The 18,340-nt window shown below is 39.2% G+C and overlaps 4 protein-coding genes across 5 annotated transcripts in view; 1 reads left to right on the forward strand and 3 right to left on the reverse strand.

Annotated features, from left to right (window-relative positions):
- The window catches only part of LOC106871842 (zinc finger MYND domain-containing protein 12), a 12,375-nt gene extending 5,561 nt beyond the window's left edge, over positions 1-6,814 (reverse strand). Inside the window, exons 1-6 of the mRNA XM_014918561.2 lie at positions 6,647-6,814; positions 3,981-4,142; positions 3,083-3,224; positions 2,039-2,210; positions 1,466-1,635; positions 187-309 (exon numbers count right to left, since the gene is read on the reverse strand). Of these exons, the coding sequence (XP_014774047.1) occupies positions 187-309; positions 1,466-1,635; positions 2,039-2,210; positions 3,083-3,224; positions 3,981-4,142; positions 6,647-6,687 (810 nt within the window). The 5' untranslated portion in view covers positions 6,688-6,814. The remainder of the gene's footprint in view (positions 1-186; positions 310-1,465; positions 1,636-2,038; positions 2,211-3,082; positions 3,225-3,980; positions 4,143-6,646) is intronic.
- LOC106871848 (zinc finger MYND domain-containing protein 12) lies at positions 6,407-12,924 on the forward strand. 2 transcript variants are annotated; one of them, XM_014918565.2, is made up of 9 exons: positions 6,407-7,007; positions 7,834-7,974; positions 8,122-8,263; positions 8,426-8,597; positions 9,485-9,654; positions 10,152-10,274; positions 11,116-11,233; positions 11,818-11,963; positions 12,216-12,924. In XM_014918565.2, exons 1-9 carry the CDS (start codon positions 6,997-6,999, stop codon positions 12,315-12,317), a joined length of 1,125 nt encoding a protein of 374 aa, XP_014774051.1. In that variant the 5' UTR covers positions 6,407-6,996; the 3' UTR covers positions 12,318-12,924. The 2 variants fall into 2 exon arrangements, with proteins under 2 accessions (XP_014774051.1, XP_014774052.1); XM_014918566.2 differs by lacking the exon at positions 6,407-7,007 and having other exon boundaries at positions 7,646-7,974.
- On the reverse strand, positions 12,900-15,058 carry LOC106871851 (peritrophin-1). The gene is made up of 4 exons (XM_014918574.2): positions 14,759-15,058; positions 13,751-13,964; positions 13,251-13,396; positions 12,900-13,034 (listed from the first exon to the last, which is right to left on the reverse strand). Exons 1-4 carry the CDS (start codon positions 14,811-14,813, stop codon positions 12,955-12,957), a joined length of 495 nt encoding a protein of 164 aa, XP_014774060.1. The 5' UTR covers positions 14,814-15,058; the 3' UTR covers positions 12,900-12,954.
- Positions 15,059-16,262: 1,204 nt separating this feature from the next.
- Positions 16,263-18,340, reverse strand: part of LOC106871841 (NIF3-like protein 1) — a 3,885-nt gene continuing 1,807 nt past the window's right edge. Inside the window, exons 2-4 of the mRNA XM_052976937.1 lie at positions 18,148-18,276; positions 17,149-17,293; positions 16,263-16,619 (exon numbers count right to left, since the gene is read on the reverse strand). Coding sequence (XP_052832897.1) covers positions 16,345-16,619; positions 17,149-17,293; positions 18,148-18,276 — 549 coding nt within the window. The 3' untranslated portion in view covers positions 16,263-16,344. The remainder of the gene's footprint in view (positions 16,620-17,148; positions 17,294-18,147; positions 18,277-18,340) is intronic.

The raw sequence follows: 18,340 nt of genomic DNA on the forward strand, positions 1-18,340 counted from the left end.
CAGTGGCATGGACAGGAGGGGAGGCTGGTATGGATGGATGACTGCTGGTCTTCCACAAACAACCTTGTTTGGACTTGTTCTTTGGAGGGGAACTTCCTCGATGCAATCCCATGGTCATTCGTGACTGAAATCAATGGTACTATTGCAGACTTTTTGGCTATATTCTTAGAACATATAAACTCTTACCTTTTTGTATAAAGAATTTGTCACTTCTTCTCGTTCTAAGAAGAAATAGACGTTGGCCATGTTGAAATATCCTCCAGAAGTCTGAATATCAAGAGTTCCATATTTCTCTGATGCCAAATATATCTGGAAAAACCAAAAACAACCAGAAATTCACCTTTTTTTTTTTTGTCATAAATGTCTTTAAATCAATAAATTCATTTATTTTTTTTCTAAGAATGGTAAGGGAGGTAGCAGGAACACAGTGTTGCTACTTTACAGTCTCTAATTCCGAAAGATAACAGTTCTTGGTTCAATTCCAAGTGGGTTATGAATTTCTTTTTTTTTTTTACCTTTTATCATTTCAAAAATACAAACAAAAAATATAATATTCTAACAGAATATATTTAGTTAATGATGTATATATATAGAGAGAGAAAGACAGAGAGACGAACGGATGGACGGACGGACAGACGGACGGACAGACAGACAAACACACAGACAGACAGACAGACAGACAGATATATAACTGTGTGTGTGTGTTGTGAGTTTTGAACCCTACTTGAGTTCTATTTTTACAAGCATTACAAAAGAAGCTGAGAAGGCGAGCAGACAGAGCCGTTAGCTCGCCGGGCAAAATGCTTTACGTTCTGAGTTTAAATTCCACCGAGGTCGGCAAAATGAGTACCAGTTGAGCCCTGGGGGTCAATGAAATTGACTTAAACCGCACTCCACAAAAAAATTTGAGGCTTTGTGCTTTTAGAAAAAGATTATGAAAGAAGCTCGATTCGGTGCAAGGCAGATAACTCTTGTGAAGTGTAGTCAGACGCTGGAATTTGATAACATGATGACGTAAATAAATTGGTTACCATGGAGATTTTAAAATTTCATTTATCTTATTTCATTTGAAGCTGTTCCTTTATCTCTTATCTTTTATGTGTTTTAGTCATTGAACTGCGGCCACAGGTCTCTTTTGCTGTTGCTGCTGCTTCTACCACCACCACCACCACCACCGCTAACAACACCACTACCACCATCACTAAGGTACGGGGACGTAAACAAACCAGCACCGGTTATCGAGCAGTTGTTGGGCAGTAACACATACATACATACACACGATGCGCTTCTTCTAGTTTCCATCAAACAAATACACTCTTAAGGGCCAGCCTGAGGCTATAGTAGAAGCCTCTTGCCACAGGTGCCATGCAGTGGGACTGAACCTGGAACCATGTGGTTGGGTCACAGACTTCTTGACCTCGCTACTACTACTACTACTACTACTACTACTACTACTACTACTCACGTCTTCAGCCAGTTCATCCAGGGCTTGTTGGTAGTTTTCTCTGACCATAGACAACTTGGCCATCGTCCGCTTCACCATGTGGTTGCATTTGGTGCCAGTCACTTTGTTCTTTGTCTCAAACCAATTAATCAGAGATAAATAGTTGGCCGCCTCGTTTGTCTGACCCAAGCCTGTCAACAACAACAACAACAGCAACAACATTAATAACAACAACAAACAGCAATACCAACAATAACAACACCTAAACTTTGTGTGTGTGTGTGTGTGTGTGCGTGCGCTTTGTGTGTGTGTGTGTGTGTGTGTGTCTTTGTGTCTGTGTTTGTCTCCCCCATCACCACTTGACAACCGGTGCTAGTATGTTTACGTCTCCATGACTTTGCGGTTCGGCAAAAGGCACCAATAAGGATGCGTATCAGGCTTTAAAAAAATAAGTCCTGGGGGTTGATTTATTCAACTAAAACCCCTCGAAGGCGGTGCTCCAGCATCGCTGCGGTCAAAAGGGTGAACGAAATAAAAGAAGATCATCGTTTGTAACGAGATAATTACGAAAACGAAAGTAGGGTTTGTCCTTACCGAGCAAACATTCAGCAAGAAGTAAATAAGCCGGGAGCCACTCAACGCCTTCGGCCTTGAATAACATCTTGTAGAGACGCAGACATTGAAGAGCCGGTGGAATAATAAGCTTGTAATTGCCTTCAAACAGATGTCGGTGTCCATGCAAGAGACACATATTTATAAGTTCAAGCTGTCAACAAATACAGAAGAAATATAAATATTATCACCGTGCGATTACTAAAGAAAATAGTTTAATAATGGAGCATATAAGCCCTCGATGGAAAAAGTAGGTATTCTGTACGCATGGGACGGGGGAAGCTACTTTTTTCCGTTGAGGGTTTATATGGTCCATTATTAGACTATTTTCTTTAGCCATTGCACGGTGATCACTTAGAAGCTTTAAGCTTATAATATATGTTGTGTGGGGAGGGTCATATTGTCTTAATGGCCAAATCGTTAATCAGTTAATCGTTAATTTACAAAGTTAACATTTTCGTTAACGATCTAACTTTTAAGTTAATTTTGGAAATTATTATCAGACTAATTAACTTCGGTTAACTCAAGTTAAATATTGACAACAAAACGACGGCTTCCAAATCCTGTTTCCTGACTGGGTGAAAATGATCAAACTTTATAAAACTCTAGTCTTGGCAGTCAAACGGAAAAGATCCGATCTTTTTTATTTCCTGGAATTTTCTGAAACTTTTTGTGAATTTGTATTCTACACACAGGAGTTCTTACGATTATGCACCCCCCACCCAAAAATGGTTTTCGTGCATGATTCAAGACTTACTTAGCTGTTATTTTTAGCACATCTCATACCGCATGTGTTTTAAGCATTTAATAAGTGACAAAAAGAACGTGATAAGTAGCTTGGTGTGGAGGCGCAATGGCCCAGTGGTTAGGGCAGCGAACTCGCGGTCGTAGGATCGCGGTTTCGATTCCCAGACCGGGCGTTGTGAGTGGAACAGAAATTGAAGAAATTGAAATTGTGGCAGCCAAACAGAAAACAATCCAAAAGATAAAAGAACGTTAATTAAAACGAGATAATTAATTGTTTACTTTAGTATTGAGGATGCTTCGTTCAAGTGCTTGTTGTTGCAGCTTCCTTATGCTCCTTGCCGGCGGATTATAGAGGTAGATCAGGCTTTTACAGAGAAATCGGTGAATCCCCACCCAGTCCAGTTGTCGATGTTCTCGATTACTAAAACAAATTCAAGAAGAAAAAATAAACAAAAGTAAACAAAAGAAGGAGATGAAAGAACGGACGTGTTATTGATTTAATTATTTTGTGTGATTAAATTTTGGATTGCTTGGGAAGGGGCTACACTAGTCGTCATCATCACCATCATCACCATCATCGTCATCATTATCAACATCATCATCATCATCGTAGTCATTATTTCTAAATGCTTAACTTTATTCTTCATTTTATTCTTCATGCTGTTTTGTACTTTCTTCCTTGTAATCTGACCATGAAGATAAAATTTTAAAGTCAACCTGACCCCACACCTTTTTTTGTTTTTGTCCCTTTCTTTATTTCTGTATTTTGTATTTTGACCATAACTGTATTTTGTCTGGTCACTACAACTCTGGGTCTAGTTTTGTCTGTAAATTGCTGAAAATAACACACTGCTTTGCATATGCTTTCTCACAATGAAATCATCATCATCATCGTCGTCGTCGTTTAACGTCCGCTTTCCATGCTAGCATGGGTTGGACGATTTGACCTGGTGAAACCAGGTGGTTACACCAGGCTCCAATCTGGACAATAAAATATAAACTGAAAACTTTTAAAAAAGTAACCAAAATAAATCTAGATGAAGTTTAACATCATGTAGAATGTAACACCGTGTAGAATGTAACATCGTGTAGAATGTAACATCGTGTAGAATGTAACAGTGTGTAGAACGTAACAGTGTGTAGACGGTGTAAGAGTATGTAGAAGCAGTCCACTTACCAATAAGCAGCTATTTTACAGCCTTTGCACCTCAGCCAGGCAGGTAAGCCGCACACATCACAGAAGATGTAGGTGCCTTTGGGATTAGCCAAGGGGTAGAGTTTCAAAGTGCTGCCTCTTGTGGCAGGCGTCTTTTCTGCCTTATTCTCCGACATCTTCTCCCTAATGAACGGGAAACAAAGATATGAGGATATATGAATACAATAAAAAGAAATAACAAGAAAGAAAGGAGGTAGGAAGGGAAGAAAGAAAGAAAGAAAGAAAGAAAAGGAGAACAACAAATCACTCATAAATGGCCATCATTCAATGTTAATGGTTTTTGATTGTCTGTTGTTTACTAGAAAAAAAAATCTCCTTTGCCGGAAATAGCAAGCACCTGTTTCTCATTAGCAGTTTACTAATTATTTATTCATCACATGCTTTTTTACATGTTGATTAACCTTTCATCGTCTAGCATAAAGCCATCTCCTTCTCTGCTGCACGCTTGCTCGGTTGAGGAAACATTTTTATAAGTCTTGTGGATTACATGATAATTTCACCAGTGTTGGTGCCATGTAAAAGCAACTGGTACATTTCTGTAAAGTGGCTGGTGTTAGGAATGGCATCAAGTTGTAGAAATCAGGACAAAAGTGAGACCTGGGAGCAAGACGTGGTCCTCCGACCCATTAGATCCTGTCAAACTCTCCAACTCATACTAATTCAATACACAGAGATGTACAAATAGGGCTCACTAGGGCACAATTCTTTGTCCTTTTCTATTTACCATAGTCCTCCTGACCATAATGGAAGAGCTCAAAACCAAATATTCATAGGAACTACTATATGTCGAGGACTTAGTTCTAAGAGCTGAATTTGTAGATTTAGGGAAGAAATCCCAGGTGTAGAAGCACTAGCGTAGCTAGAGTGTGTGCCACCCGGGGTGGCCCTTCTGTTTACCATTCTGCACTCTACAGAAAACACATATTGTCTACAGCACACCCATTGGATGTGCAATGTCAGTGTGCATAAATGACGGAAGACAAATGTTTGGAGAAAAACTAGGCATGTGAGGAATTGGACGTAGTGTGCAAGAGAGAAGACGGTGTTGGTTTGCGCCTGTGATGCATGTGGACGAGTGCTGGTCATTTGCAGTGGCCATGGAAGAGAGAGAGAGATGTGGAAAGATGTAATATGAAGTGGTGAAGACTGATCTCTGATTGTTGGTGTTAAAAAGGGGGAATCTAGCAGTAGAAACAAAAGATAAAACTAAGGCACTGGAGCAAGAAAAGGGTCTGCCATCCTGTTTGATCTCATGAAACCATCCCAGCCATGCTTACATCAATCTATCTATTTATCTATCTATCTGTCTATCTATCTATTTACATCCATACACACACACACGCATAAATACACACACACACACACACACACACACATATATATAGATATAGATGAACCAAATTTAATGACTGGCACTCGTGCCAGTGGAGCGTTAGCAGCACCATCCGAGCGGGATCACTGCCAGAGCAGCGTCTCGCTCCCGTGCCAGTGGCACGTAAAAAGCACCATTTGAGCGCGGTCGTTTCCAGCTTCGTCTTACTGGCAATTGTGCTGGTGGCACGTAAAAGCACCCACTACACTCTCAGAGTGGTTGACGTTAGGAAAGGCATCCAGCTGTAGAAACTCTACCAGATCAGATTGGAGCCTGGTGCAGCCATCTGATTCGCCAGTCCCTAGTCAAATCGTCCAACCCATGCTAGCATGGAAAGCGGACGTTAAACGACGACGATGATATATATATATATACATATATATATATTTGTATGCCTAAGACGCAAAGTAGTCGAACTTGTCTGATGTATCGATGTGCTTCACGTTTGTAACTAATAAACCATAACACTCAGATATCCAACAATGGCACCGAAAACTTCGTCACAACCTCACATCTTCTCACGCCACAATAAACACGCCGTCAGGTCCGGACAGGTCTTTTCACCGAACAAAAGGCCTTTACGACAGACAACAATAACGTCCGCCGCTACTGCTGCTGCTGCTGCTGTTGTCGTTGCTGCTGTTGTTGCCGCTGTTGCTGTTGTTGCTGTGTGTTTGCATGTATATACGTATATATTTATAGCGTACGTACGTACGTTCAAACGTATGTATGTATGTATGTATGTATGTATGTATGTATGTATGTATGTGTGTGTGTGTGTATGTATGTATGTGTGTATGTGTATATGTGTAAGTCTGTGTGTGTGCGTGAGTGATGGGGGGAAGGCGTGAGTATGTGTGTGTGAGTCCGTGCGTGCGTGCATACGTGCGGGGGTGTGTATGTGTGTGTGAGATTCTGTGCGCGTGCTAGCGTGCGGATGTGGTGTGGTGTGGTATGTGTGTGCGTGGGCGCGCGCGCTATTGTATATATGTACAATCATGGTGTTCCTACATTCATGAGGCCTGCTATTCGTATTGGCACTGGATGTCTTGCCCCTGGCTTATCTCAGGATCATATTGGTAGGAGTGGAGAAGGTCTGTGAGGTGCTGGGTCAGATTATTGGACCTAAAACTTTTGTTGGAAAAGGCATTGCCCCGGAGGAAGGCATGAGAGAGGCACTGGAACAGCCGCTCTGACTCACAGGGTTTGCACTTGAACCCAAAGAATTATTTCTATGAACTCTATTATTACAAACCTGATCACCTTCTCTGAACCTTCAAGCCAATCTTCTGTCATTTCAAATAGTTCTTTTTTTTGTCGGAGATTTAGAAACAAAATCCTAAGTTTACAAAATACAAAAATAAACTTCGCTATGCATTTATGGAAAACGACCAGTTCAAATAAAATACATCGTTGGAATTCTCTTGGCGTTTCGGCCCCACGAGCTCATCACATGAGAGATGGATTCGAACGATATAGAGAACTTAGATAGATCGCCCTCACAAGAACATCGACGGACATATATGGGTTTTTTCATTCTTTTTGTTTCCCTTTTCTGTCACGATGTATCGTCTGCTGCTTTTGTAAACTATTTTATATTTTCTAATGGTTTGTAGGTACGTGCTATTTCGTTATGCAATCATAATATACTATAAAGCATATTAAACGTTTCTATAAGTCAATACCATGCTCTACTGTGTTAGCAGGGCTCTTACATCACTTGTTGAGGCTATCTCTACAGATTCTCTATAGAAATTATAGCCAACACTGATTTTTGTTATTACGTTTCGTAAGCAAACAATAAGGTCGAAGATGAAAAATGAATAATGGGCATATATGCCATATTTCGGGGGTGTCTTTCTCCTTCATCAGCACCCATTAAACCATTAATCATCCCCAAACACATTGCTTAAAAAGCCCCAATATTTGAAACGGACGATCTCTCCGGCGATCTCTCTGACGAGAGAGGTGTGTGCGTATGTTTGTGTGTGAATGTGTATGTGTGTACGAATGTCTGCATGTGGGTTTGTGTGAGTGAATGTGTGTGCTTTTGCGAGTGGGTGCGCGGACGTGTGTGTGTGGTGTGTCTACACATACAAGCATTACATCATATAAAAATCAAAGCCGACATTTCGCGATGAGGAAGTTGGTTTCACTGTCCACAATAATCTAATCGACCGGTGATAAAAAAAACTAATAATCAAAAAACCCGAAACTGTATAATTAATCGTTCCACTATTTCCATATCAGTTGTGTCCCTTCCACGAATTCGTTGCCTTTAGCAACCCGTCTCTCAGTTCGTCTCCATATACTCACACACGTACATATATATATATATATATGCACACACACAGATATACATAAATACACGTCCAACAGATTTGACACCCATGTTGTTGTTATTATTATTATTATCAAGGTACTTCTTTCCGAAACTTCTAGTATTTTTTCGGTCGATCGACTGAAATCCGTCAATATGAGCGTCTACCCGTTTGCCGTCCCCAAGGGAATCAAGCTTTTGTGCGAGCTCTGCCAAAAGTCTGCCAACCTCGTCTGCACTAATTGTAAAGTGACTTATTATTGGTAAGAGGCCTTTTTTGTTGCTTTTTAATGTATTGGGGTGGGGTGGGGTGGCTTTTTGTTTGTTTCGGTTAGTTATGTTTTTCGTTTGTTTGTTTGTTTATGTGTTGTTGTGGTTGTTGTTCTTATTGTTGTTGTTATATTTCCCAGTTGTTCCGGCCACCAAACGTCGGACAAGGAGAGTGTCCATTCTTGTATCTGTGACAATCTCGCCAAAGTCAGACAACCTGAGAAATATGGAATTTCCGAAGAACAACGTCAAAAACGCAAAGAAGAAATTCGGCAGCTGAATGTCAGTCTCCCAACTCTTCTATTAATTCTTAGTTTTTTTTCCAGCAGCCCCTCTTAAGAATTTTCCATTGCTCAATAAACTATGGTAATTACAGGTACCACTAACACACTAGTCACTGAGTTGCAGAGTTTATTTTATTTATTTATCTATTTATGTTCACAGATTGAGATAATTCAAACTGCCACCACTAGAGCGCACCACCTGTTGTTTCAAGGATTACACGAACAGGCCCTGCCCGCAGCCTTGCATTCGGTTAAATTTTGTATGGAAATTTATGGACCGCAAAGTATTGAACTCATTCCTTCCTACCTCTGTCTTGGAGAGGCTTGTATTGGTAGGTATTTCTACCACTCAGTCTACCTAGTCATCATCATCATCATCATCATCATCATCGTATAATGTCTGTTTTCCATGTTGGCATGGGTTGGACGGTTTGACTAAAGCTGGTAGGCTAGAGAGTCGCTCCAGGTTCCAGTCTGACTTGGCCTGGTTTCTGCGGCTGGATGTCTTTCTTAATGCCGACTACTTTACCGTGTGAGCAAGGTATTTTTAACAAGGAACTGTGTGAGCACTTCAACGTGGCACCGGCATGAGTGCCGTGTCCATGGCACTGGCACAAAACTCTTGCAGGCCAATCTTCCTTCCAGAAGGAATGGCCTTCATACTTCTGCTGTGTCGGACGGGTCTTCTTGAGTACAGCAAAGGGCCAGGTATCCTGGTCCTTCGTCATTTTTGTCTCAAAGGTTCAGTGTCCTGAGGATGTCCTTCAGGACTTCGTCCCATCATGTGTGTATGTATTCTTGTTTGTATTTTTCAGTTTATGATTTTCCCTCCACTCTTTCCACCCTCCCCCACATTCGCAGTCTTTATTTATATTTTTTCTACTGTCATATCTACAATATTAAACACAGCCCCACTCCATACCCTACCCCACTGAAAATCTTAACACAAAACCTATTTTGGCTTTACATTCTCTCTCTCTCGCACACACTCACACTCTATCATTCTCACTCACACACACACTATTTCTATGTCTGTCTTTCTATCTTACTGTCTGCCTCGCTATCTACCTACCTACCTATCTATCTATCTATCTATCTATCTATCTATCTATCTATCTATCTATCTATCTATCTACCTGTCTATTTATCTATCTATCTATCTATCTATCTAACTACCTGTCTATCTATCTATCTACAAAGACCTTTCCAACTGTTTCAGGTTTAGGAAGACTTGCTGATGCCGAGCAGTATCTCTCTCAAGCAAACTGGATTGCTTTGACAAACCCCAAGTGTCCCAGTTCCATCTTGTACAACCTTCATCGCAATCTCGGCCTACTCTATGCTGCCAAAGGGGATTATGCAGAAGCTGCTCGTCATTTTGCTGATGATGTAAGTGAAATACTATGCTTGGCTTTCAATTTAGTTGGCTTTCCACTCGAGAAGGGCTCTCATTGAAGTCTTGAGTGGGAGTGAGAGGACAGGTGCAAAAGGTAAGGATGACCAATCAAGATCTGATTGAGGACCCCCATTTACTGTGGTCCCGAGCCATGTCTTTAACCTGTTCCAAAATAAATTCATAGCCCTAAACACCAGAAAAGAGGTTTTATTTTACTATGCCAAATAAATTTGAGCCTCTATTTAAATTTAAGCCTTTATTTAAATTTCAGCCCCCACCTAAATTTAAGTCTCCACCTTAATTTGAGCCTCTATTTACATTTGAGTCTCCACCTAAATTTGAGCCACAATCTAAATTTAAATTCCTCTCTTAATTTAAAACTTCCACCTAAATCTGTTCCTGTCATTCTCCTCTTCTAATGCCATTATCTTCATCCCAATCTCCTTCCAGTCTTTGACTTCATTTTTGGTTTTATTTCTTTCCTCTTTAGATTTACCATGCATCAGAAGAATATGGCACAGATTCCTTGAAAACATCCGGGGGTTACTACCACATGGCCAATGTTTTCTTCCGACAGAGCAAAATGGATATTGCAATGTCACTCTACAGACAGGTTTTTATCATTTTAATTATCAATTAATTGTCTTCTTCTTTAATCCAAAATACAATTCAGAGGTGAGGGGCAAGAACTTGGGACTTACTGTGCATCCTAAAGCTTTCTTTTTCTTTTATTATTACAACAATATTCCAATAGTGTAAAGGTGCGTGGCCTAGTGGTTAGGAGGTTGTGCTCATGATTGCATGATCATGGTTTCAATTTCCAGACTGGGTGGTGCATTGTGTTCTTGAGCAAGACACTTCATTTCCCATTGCTCCAGTCCACTCAGCTGGCAAAAAGGAGTAATCCTGTGAACCGTCCACATGGGGAATATATACGTCCCAGAAACTGGGAAACTAGCCCTGTAAGCCTATATGATTTGGGAAGGAACTTTGCTGTACTTTAATCACTGGATCAGGATTAGGGGAATATATTTAATTACAAAGAAACAAAGATAAGGATAAAAAAAAAGGGGGAGAGATAAAGCATCAAAAGATGTGGGAGCAAGTACACTCCAGAACAAATGGCACAGTCAGCTGTGCCCTGTGGACATGACCATGATGGTGTTGCCATGGAGAATGACCAGTGATACTCAATGCAGTAGCCATCCCACCTTTTGTGGCTCATTTCTCAGATGGGCCACAGTTATTCTGACCTCATGGAGGAAATCTGGAGTACGGATTCCAAGAAAACCTGAAGTTTTGAATGCAAGTGACACAAAGCAGCTGGTCAGTCTCCTATATCTAATTATTTCTCTCTCCTTTTACTGTTTTAATTTCAAAACTAATCAATTTAATTATAATTTATAAATTTAAAACTAATCAAAGACACATTCAATGTTTTATGATTGTTGAAGGTGACCAAAATTTGGCACAACTACTTGTTAGAAATTGCTTCCGACAAGATAAAGAAATTGTCCAGTCCCAAGACATTAGCAGCTGTTAATCTAACATCAGAACACAGAACCGGACTCGGTGAGTGAAGGGAATGAATGGCATTCCTTTATCGAATTGATAGTCTGAAGAATAAGAGGAAAGAGTGCATGGCCCAATGGTGGTGGTGGTCGTCGTGGCAGTGATGGGATGAGGGGTGGGTTATTGCAGCAGTGACGGTGGTGGTAGGGATAGTAGAAATAGTGATGGTGGTGGTGATGATGATGATGGCAAGGGCAGTAGTGGTGGTAGCAGCAGCAATGGAGGTGGAGGTAGCGGCAGTGATGGTGCTGTGTGGTTGTGGTGCTAGTGCCGATGTTGGTGGCGACAATGGTGGCGGTCGCGTTTGTGGGGGGGGGGGGGTAATAGTGGTGATGATCATAGTAGTGTCAGTGATAGCAGCAGCAGCAGCAGCAAGGGTGATTGTTTTAGTGGTGGTGGCCAGTAGTTGACTGGGTTTGTACAGTTTATGCTGTGTTCCATTTGCAGAAAACCAAAGGGACAGCCTGTACGTGGGCCAGGATTAGGGTTAAGGTTAGCGTAATGAAATTTTGAATGGATCTGTCTCGTTTCTGCAGAAAAAAAGGGTTAATTTTGTTTATTGTTAATTTTCTTCATTGTGACAGATGAAACAGATGAAGCAGAAGGTATCCAGGTTTTGAGTACCATTTTCGATATCTGGGAATCTAGCCACAAGAAACACTCAAAAGATTTAGCTGAGTCCAGCCTTGCATTAGCCATGTTGTTCTACTGCCTCGAACAATATGACAAGGTAAGACGTGGTTATTTCCCTTTGACGTTTCAGGTCTGAAGGAGACAAAATGATAATAATAATAATTATTATTATTATTCCTACCACACATCCATATACACAATTATTTCTTTTTACCCAAAATTACAATAGAATCAATTGATTTAGATATAGACATAGTAAGTTGAGAGATTTTGTTCCATTGTAAACCAAAGGTGGGTAGTTTTAGACAGGTTAGTTAATAAGATTTCCAAATCTGTTTTCTGATTGCAGGCAAAGAAATTCTGCAACAAGGCATACCAAGTTTGCGAAGACAAAGAATATACTGAGATCATCCTTAAGTTTCTGAATTCCAGTAAAGAACTCTCTCCATAATTTGTTCACCATTGAACAATTCCTATCATAGTAGGTGCATTAGGTATGATAAAAAAATATTCAGACGAATTCATAACAAAAACACCAGGACTAACAAGAATATATAACATACAGAAAATAGCACCACTAGGCACCGCACACATCCTACGTAAAACACTTTCAATACATTGAAAATAAGAGCATCACAACAAACCACAGCACATGCCCAAGGCACACAGAGCTGTGCTCGGTAGTGTAGTGAAAGCACATGATAAGAATAAGACGACTGAATAATAATAATAATAATGATAGTAATAATCTTTTCTACTTTAGGCACAAGGCCTGAAGTTTGGGGGAGGGGACAAGTCGATTACATCGATCCCAGAATTTCATTGATATTTAATTTATCACAGGTAAGTACCGCACATACATTACATGAAGTACATTCAATACAGCAAAAATAACACAACACGAACAAAACACTGTATTTAACCAAGGCACACAAAGCTGATGACAATAATAATGATGATGATGTTGATGATGAATATTTTTGGAATAGATTAAAACAAAAACAAAAACACCGTGTTAAATTTGATTCTTGATTTTATTGTTTTATGCAGATATTTTTCAAGGGACTTTTAGCGGTTTATTGCATTATTTAAACTCCTTTAGTTCCACATGGTGGTGCAATCAAATTCGGCCAATCACAAGCTTCTTTTGTTGGATCAAAGAACAAAGCTGTGAAGAGACAAAAAAGAGAAAGAAAGAAAACTGTTAAGTGATGTAATCTTACATATGTAACATAGTGAGCTCATTCCCCCTAACTACTACTACTACTACCACCATCACTACTATTAGTACTGCTGCTACTACTACCACCGCCACCACCACCACCACCACTACTACAACTGGAATAACCAGATTTAATTTCACAGTGAAAAGGGTTAGACTTACAAGCAGGACATTTCACATAACCATGGAACTTGTCCCGTAAACAGGAATAATAGAATTTACAACTGCGACTGTAGTCAGGGTAGTTGCCATCCCATAATCCTGTGCAGTTTGGGGCTGTACCACATGGTGGGTCCACTTTATCAAGGCTGCAAAAAAAAAGAAACAGAAAAAAAAGTAAAGTTCGTCGTAACTCTGAGTGGTCGTTAAATAGGTAGGTCGTTAAATGAGGACAGTCTGTATATATATATAAACACTATGCTCATTATTATATTAGGTGACATACAAATGTACGTACGTACATACATATTATGAGTTCCAATGTAGTTTTCATCAACAAAATGTCATTCTTATGGTATGTGTTAATCCAGACACTTTCAGAGGGATTGAACTTTGAACCAATGTTTTTGTAAAGCAAGCTTCTTAACCATACAGCCACAGCTACATTCACACTTTACAACAATACATACTATATATAAAATACACATGAAATATATACTTACTAATCACAATACATATAGAGCTTATTTACCACAAGATCATGAGGACAGGATATGTTTACAGTTTTACCATCTTTGCAGCGATAGAACCATCTGCATCCTCCGATGTATAAACCATTCTGTTTGTTTATACAAAGAGTACTCTGGTTACCCTTTTCAGGAGAAACTGTTGCTTGATTTTGTTCAGGTAGATGTGTGGTAAAACTGGTGCTTTGAGCTGAAATTTTATAGAAACAATTTGGGTAAAATTAAAATGTTTATTTGAATATTAAGGGGGAAAAACGAAAAATGTTAGCAGTGAGAGAAAATTTTTAAAAATTGTCTGAAATATCAATTTCAAATGTTGGTACAAGAGCAGAAATTATTAGGGGAAGAGTAAGTTGATTACAGTGACCCCAGTATTCAACTGGTACTTATTGACCCTGAAAAGAAAAAAGGAAAAGTCGACCCTCGGTAGAATTTGAACTCAGAACGTAAAGTTGGATGAGGTTCCGTTTAGCAGTTTGCCTGGTATGCTATCAGTACTGCCAAGAATTGTCTAAAATATCAAAATTAAAACTAGAGGGTGAATAGGGGACCCATGCCAGTTGTGAGCTGTCAGGACACTGACCCCTTCACAAATTCCATGCTTCCTGATATTCACCAACTCTATTCCCGATGTGTCTTTGTGCCTTTTCCTTTTTGTCGCTCCTTTAATGTTCACTTTTCGGTCTTCTTCTGTTTTATTCTGTGTGCTGTGCATCTACTATTTGCCTTTCATTGCTGTCTTTCTTGCTAATTGTGTGGATTTATATATATGTGTATTTTCTCATAACATGTGCCTGATGTAATCTTAAGTCCTGAATTTATATCGAAATTATTAAAGTTTTCAGACGATTACGAAAAAAACAGGAACAACAAAAAAAACCTCCATCCTTTTATGAGATACTTTTTTGTACAAAACTACCCCCAAATCTTCTTAAACTGTAAAAATTATTAGAAAAAGAAAAGAAAAATCCAAAATGTCCTTACCGAAAATACAACTGAAGAAAATTCCCAAAGTTAAAATGACAACTGGAACTTTCATGGTTCTTTTATAGCAGAAAATTTCTGATAAAATCTATTCTTCTAATTACTGGAATCGTCCCCTTAGAACTCCTTGCAATACAGCGCTACCATCAATAGTGTTAACATCCAAACTATGATATTTCTCTGTTGACAACTTTTCCTGAAACAACATTCCTGGATGTGGATTAAAATAAATTCCTTGCGGTAGATTAACACAGGAATGGTAATCTCTTTAAACATACACAGTTTGTAAAGTTAATTAACCTCAGGTTCAGCTTTTTAAGGTGAAGTTTCAATGTCACAGAGAAAGATGGATGAAAAGGAAAATAATTTAATCTTTCTTTAAATATTTGTAGAAAAACATTTGGTTTTGTTTTCTTTTTTCTTTTTATCATGTAAAATATTTTATTTTTTTACCTGTTTCTGTCATTGGATTGTGGCCATGCTGGGGCACTGCCTTGAAGAGTTTTTTGATGAGAAAATCAACCCCAGTACTTTTTTTAAGCCTGGTACTTATTCTATCAGTCTCTTTTGCTGAATTGCTATGTTACAGAGACATAAACAAAGCAACACTGGTTGTCAAGTGGTAAAGAAAGCTTTTTAATCACACAGCCATGCCCCTCCCTTGTTGAAATTATATTTTGAAGTTGCTCCATTATAAAATAAAAACAAAAAAAGAATTTGTAGTCTTTTTGTAGGTCAGGTGGAAAATTGTGCTGGAATTCATTTTTGAAGTTGAAAACCAAAGATTAAATATTGTAACGATGTGTTTCTGTTTGTATAAGAAATAAATTTGCTTTGCAAGACAGGTCTTTCGCATTAGGAGAGAAATGTTTGTTGGGGAAATAGTAAATACATAAATACTTGGTAAATATCTAACAAATACAACCACAGAAGAGCAAATGTCATGTAGATCAAAGAAATGTCAGCTTTGTTTGAGGGTAAATGACATTAAAAGTGAAGGTAGAGTACAAAAGTTCAAGTCCAGTTAGCAGCGGTTGAGTTGTTTTTTTTTTTCTTTTCTTTTTATTCATATTTTTTTGTATTCTGTCACTGGTTTCAGTCATTTGACTGTAGCCATGCTGGAGCACCACTTTTTGTTGAATGAATTGACCCTAAGTGCAAGTGTGGCTGTGTGGTAAGAAGTTTACTTTCCTGCCACATGGTTCCAGGTTCAGTTCCAGTGCGTGGCACCTAGGCAAGTTTCTTCTATCAGCCTTGGACCGACTGAAGCCTTAAACTGGTGTGTGTGTATCCTCCACCAGCATTTGACAACCGGTGTTGGTGTGTTTACATCCCTGTCATTTAGCAGTCTGGCAAAAGAGACTGATAGAATAAGTACCAGGTTTAAAAGAAATAACTGGCTTGATTCATTTGACTAAAAAATTCTTCAAGGCTGAACCCCAGCATGGCCACAGTCTAATGAGAGAAACAAGTGAAAGATAAAAAAAAAATAAGTAAACAAAAATTTTCAATTTCAAATATATTTGGAAATTTTATTGACAACATTGAGATCCATAAATTCCAATCATGTTAATTTAATCAATTAGTTAATTAATTTTAAGTGGGTCAGCATCGATGTTTGAAACACAAACTTCAACTGTAAGTTCGCTCAGTAGGTTTTCCAACGAGATTTTCAACTGCGACAGGTAACCCCTTTCTGTGTTGCTGTGCTCACAGAGGAGCACCGAGGATCCATTATGGATTGCATCCAGTACATCATGATGGGACATCTCACCGGAGACATAGAGGTCAGCCCTGACACCCCTGAGGACAGTGGAGCCGGAACCAGCACACACAGCAACCGTCTTTATGGTTTTATCGGCTGAAATGAGAGAAAGAAGAGAAACTTTTAGATTACAAAAGAATTTCAGTTAAATTTACACACAACAGGCACAGGTGTATATTAAGTGGCTCCGGCCCCTGAAAGGACCAGCTTGTATGTGCAGAAGACAGAGATTTTACTTAGTTTGATGTGTTTTATACCAAGTACACCAAATCACCACAACTCCCAGTCCCTTGTTATTTCCTTAGTGAGGCCCAGTATCTAAAGATCCTTTGTCCCATGTCTTTCTCAGTCAACTCCTTTCCACAGTTAGGGCTCGGCACTTCTTTTCACAGCTCTCCTCATCCATACAAACATACATATACTGCGTATAAGACATAAAGGGTCTTTCCTGTGATTATATATTTAATTGTTCTCATGAAAGAAGTGAAACAAAAAGAAAACACAAACAGCAAATGAGGGGGGGGGAATACAAAAAAAAGATGAGATTGAAAGAAGGAAAAAGGGAAAGAAATGATAAAGGGAGAATTAGGGGAAAAAAGGGAAGGAAAGAAGAAAAGAAACTCACTGAAAGAGAATCCTGGTCCATGTGCTGTGGCTACTCGAAGATGGGGCAATTTGAGGTGTTTCTTGATAATTTCAATTGCTTCTGTCAAAGTAATACTAGTCTGGAGTTTAGCAATTCTACCGATTCCAGTATCTGGCATTGGAGGCTAGAATATTGGAAAGAAAATAATAATAATAATAGTAATAATAATAATAACAATCCTTTCTACTACAGGCACAAGGCCTGGAATTTGTTAAAGAGGAGACTAGTCGATTACATCAACCCCAGTGCTTGACTGGTACTTATTTTATCAACCCCGAAACAGTGAAACGCAAAGTCGACTCTGGCAGCATTTGAACTCAGAACACAAAGACAGATGAAATGCCACTAAGTATTTTTGTCCTGAGCAATAACGGTTCTGCCAGCTCAATAATAAATGCCCTGAAGCAGTCCCAGGCACAGGCTCTCATGGCTTCTGATCTTAACTGATTGGAAGTGTCATCATGGACATTGTTTTGTCTTGGTGTAAAAGATGGGCGACAGCAAATATTCTGCTTAATACCACAGATTTGCTTGTCAGTTGTTTGGCCTTAACCAGTTGAGCATGTCTCTTGGTGGCTGACGATATGTGCATCTCTGATCATGAGCAGAAGTAGTGGGGGAGCATCATAGTCATGTGTTGAAAGGGATTCTTTTGGGGAGGTTGAATAATTCATTCTTGGAAACATGGGTGTTTCGTTCATCATCTTTAAATAGCCCTTATTCAGGGACCTTTTGAACGACATGGACTACTGAACATGAAGAAAATTCTAACTGGGCCCCACCTGCAAGGTCATGTGCTGTTTATCTTGGTCACCATTGTGCACACATATGGTTGTGATGCATGTGCCTGGTGTACCCTTATCAGACGGGGAGTCATGATGGGTATATTGGGCTTCGTATATTTGTACCCCAGTGTCACTTTGATGGCATGCACTGCTCTCTCACTCAATAATAATAATAATAATAGTATATCTGTACCTTAGCAACTTCAGTGAAAACAGGGTCTTGTATAGAATGCGACTTCAAAATTTGGGCAATGGTTTGTAAAGAAGATTTCTTACACAAGAATGAAACAAAGAAACCATCTTCTCTGGCTGAATCACTGAAAAAAAATAAAGAAAAAGGAAAAAGATAAATAAGGAAATTATACAAAATTTAATTCTTTCTCATT

This window comes from Octopus bimaculoides, chromosome 26 (genome assembly GCF_001194135.2).
Source record: "Octopus bimaculoides isolate UCB-OBI-ISO-001 chromosome 26, ASM119413v2, whole genome shotgun sequence".
NCBI lineage: Eukaryota > Metazoa > Mollusca > Cephalopoda > Octopoda > Octopodidae > Octopus > Octopus bimaculoides.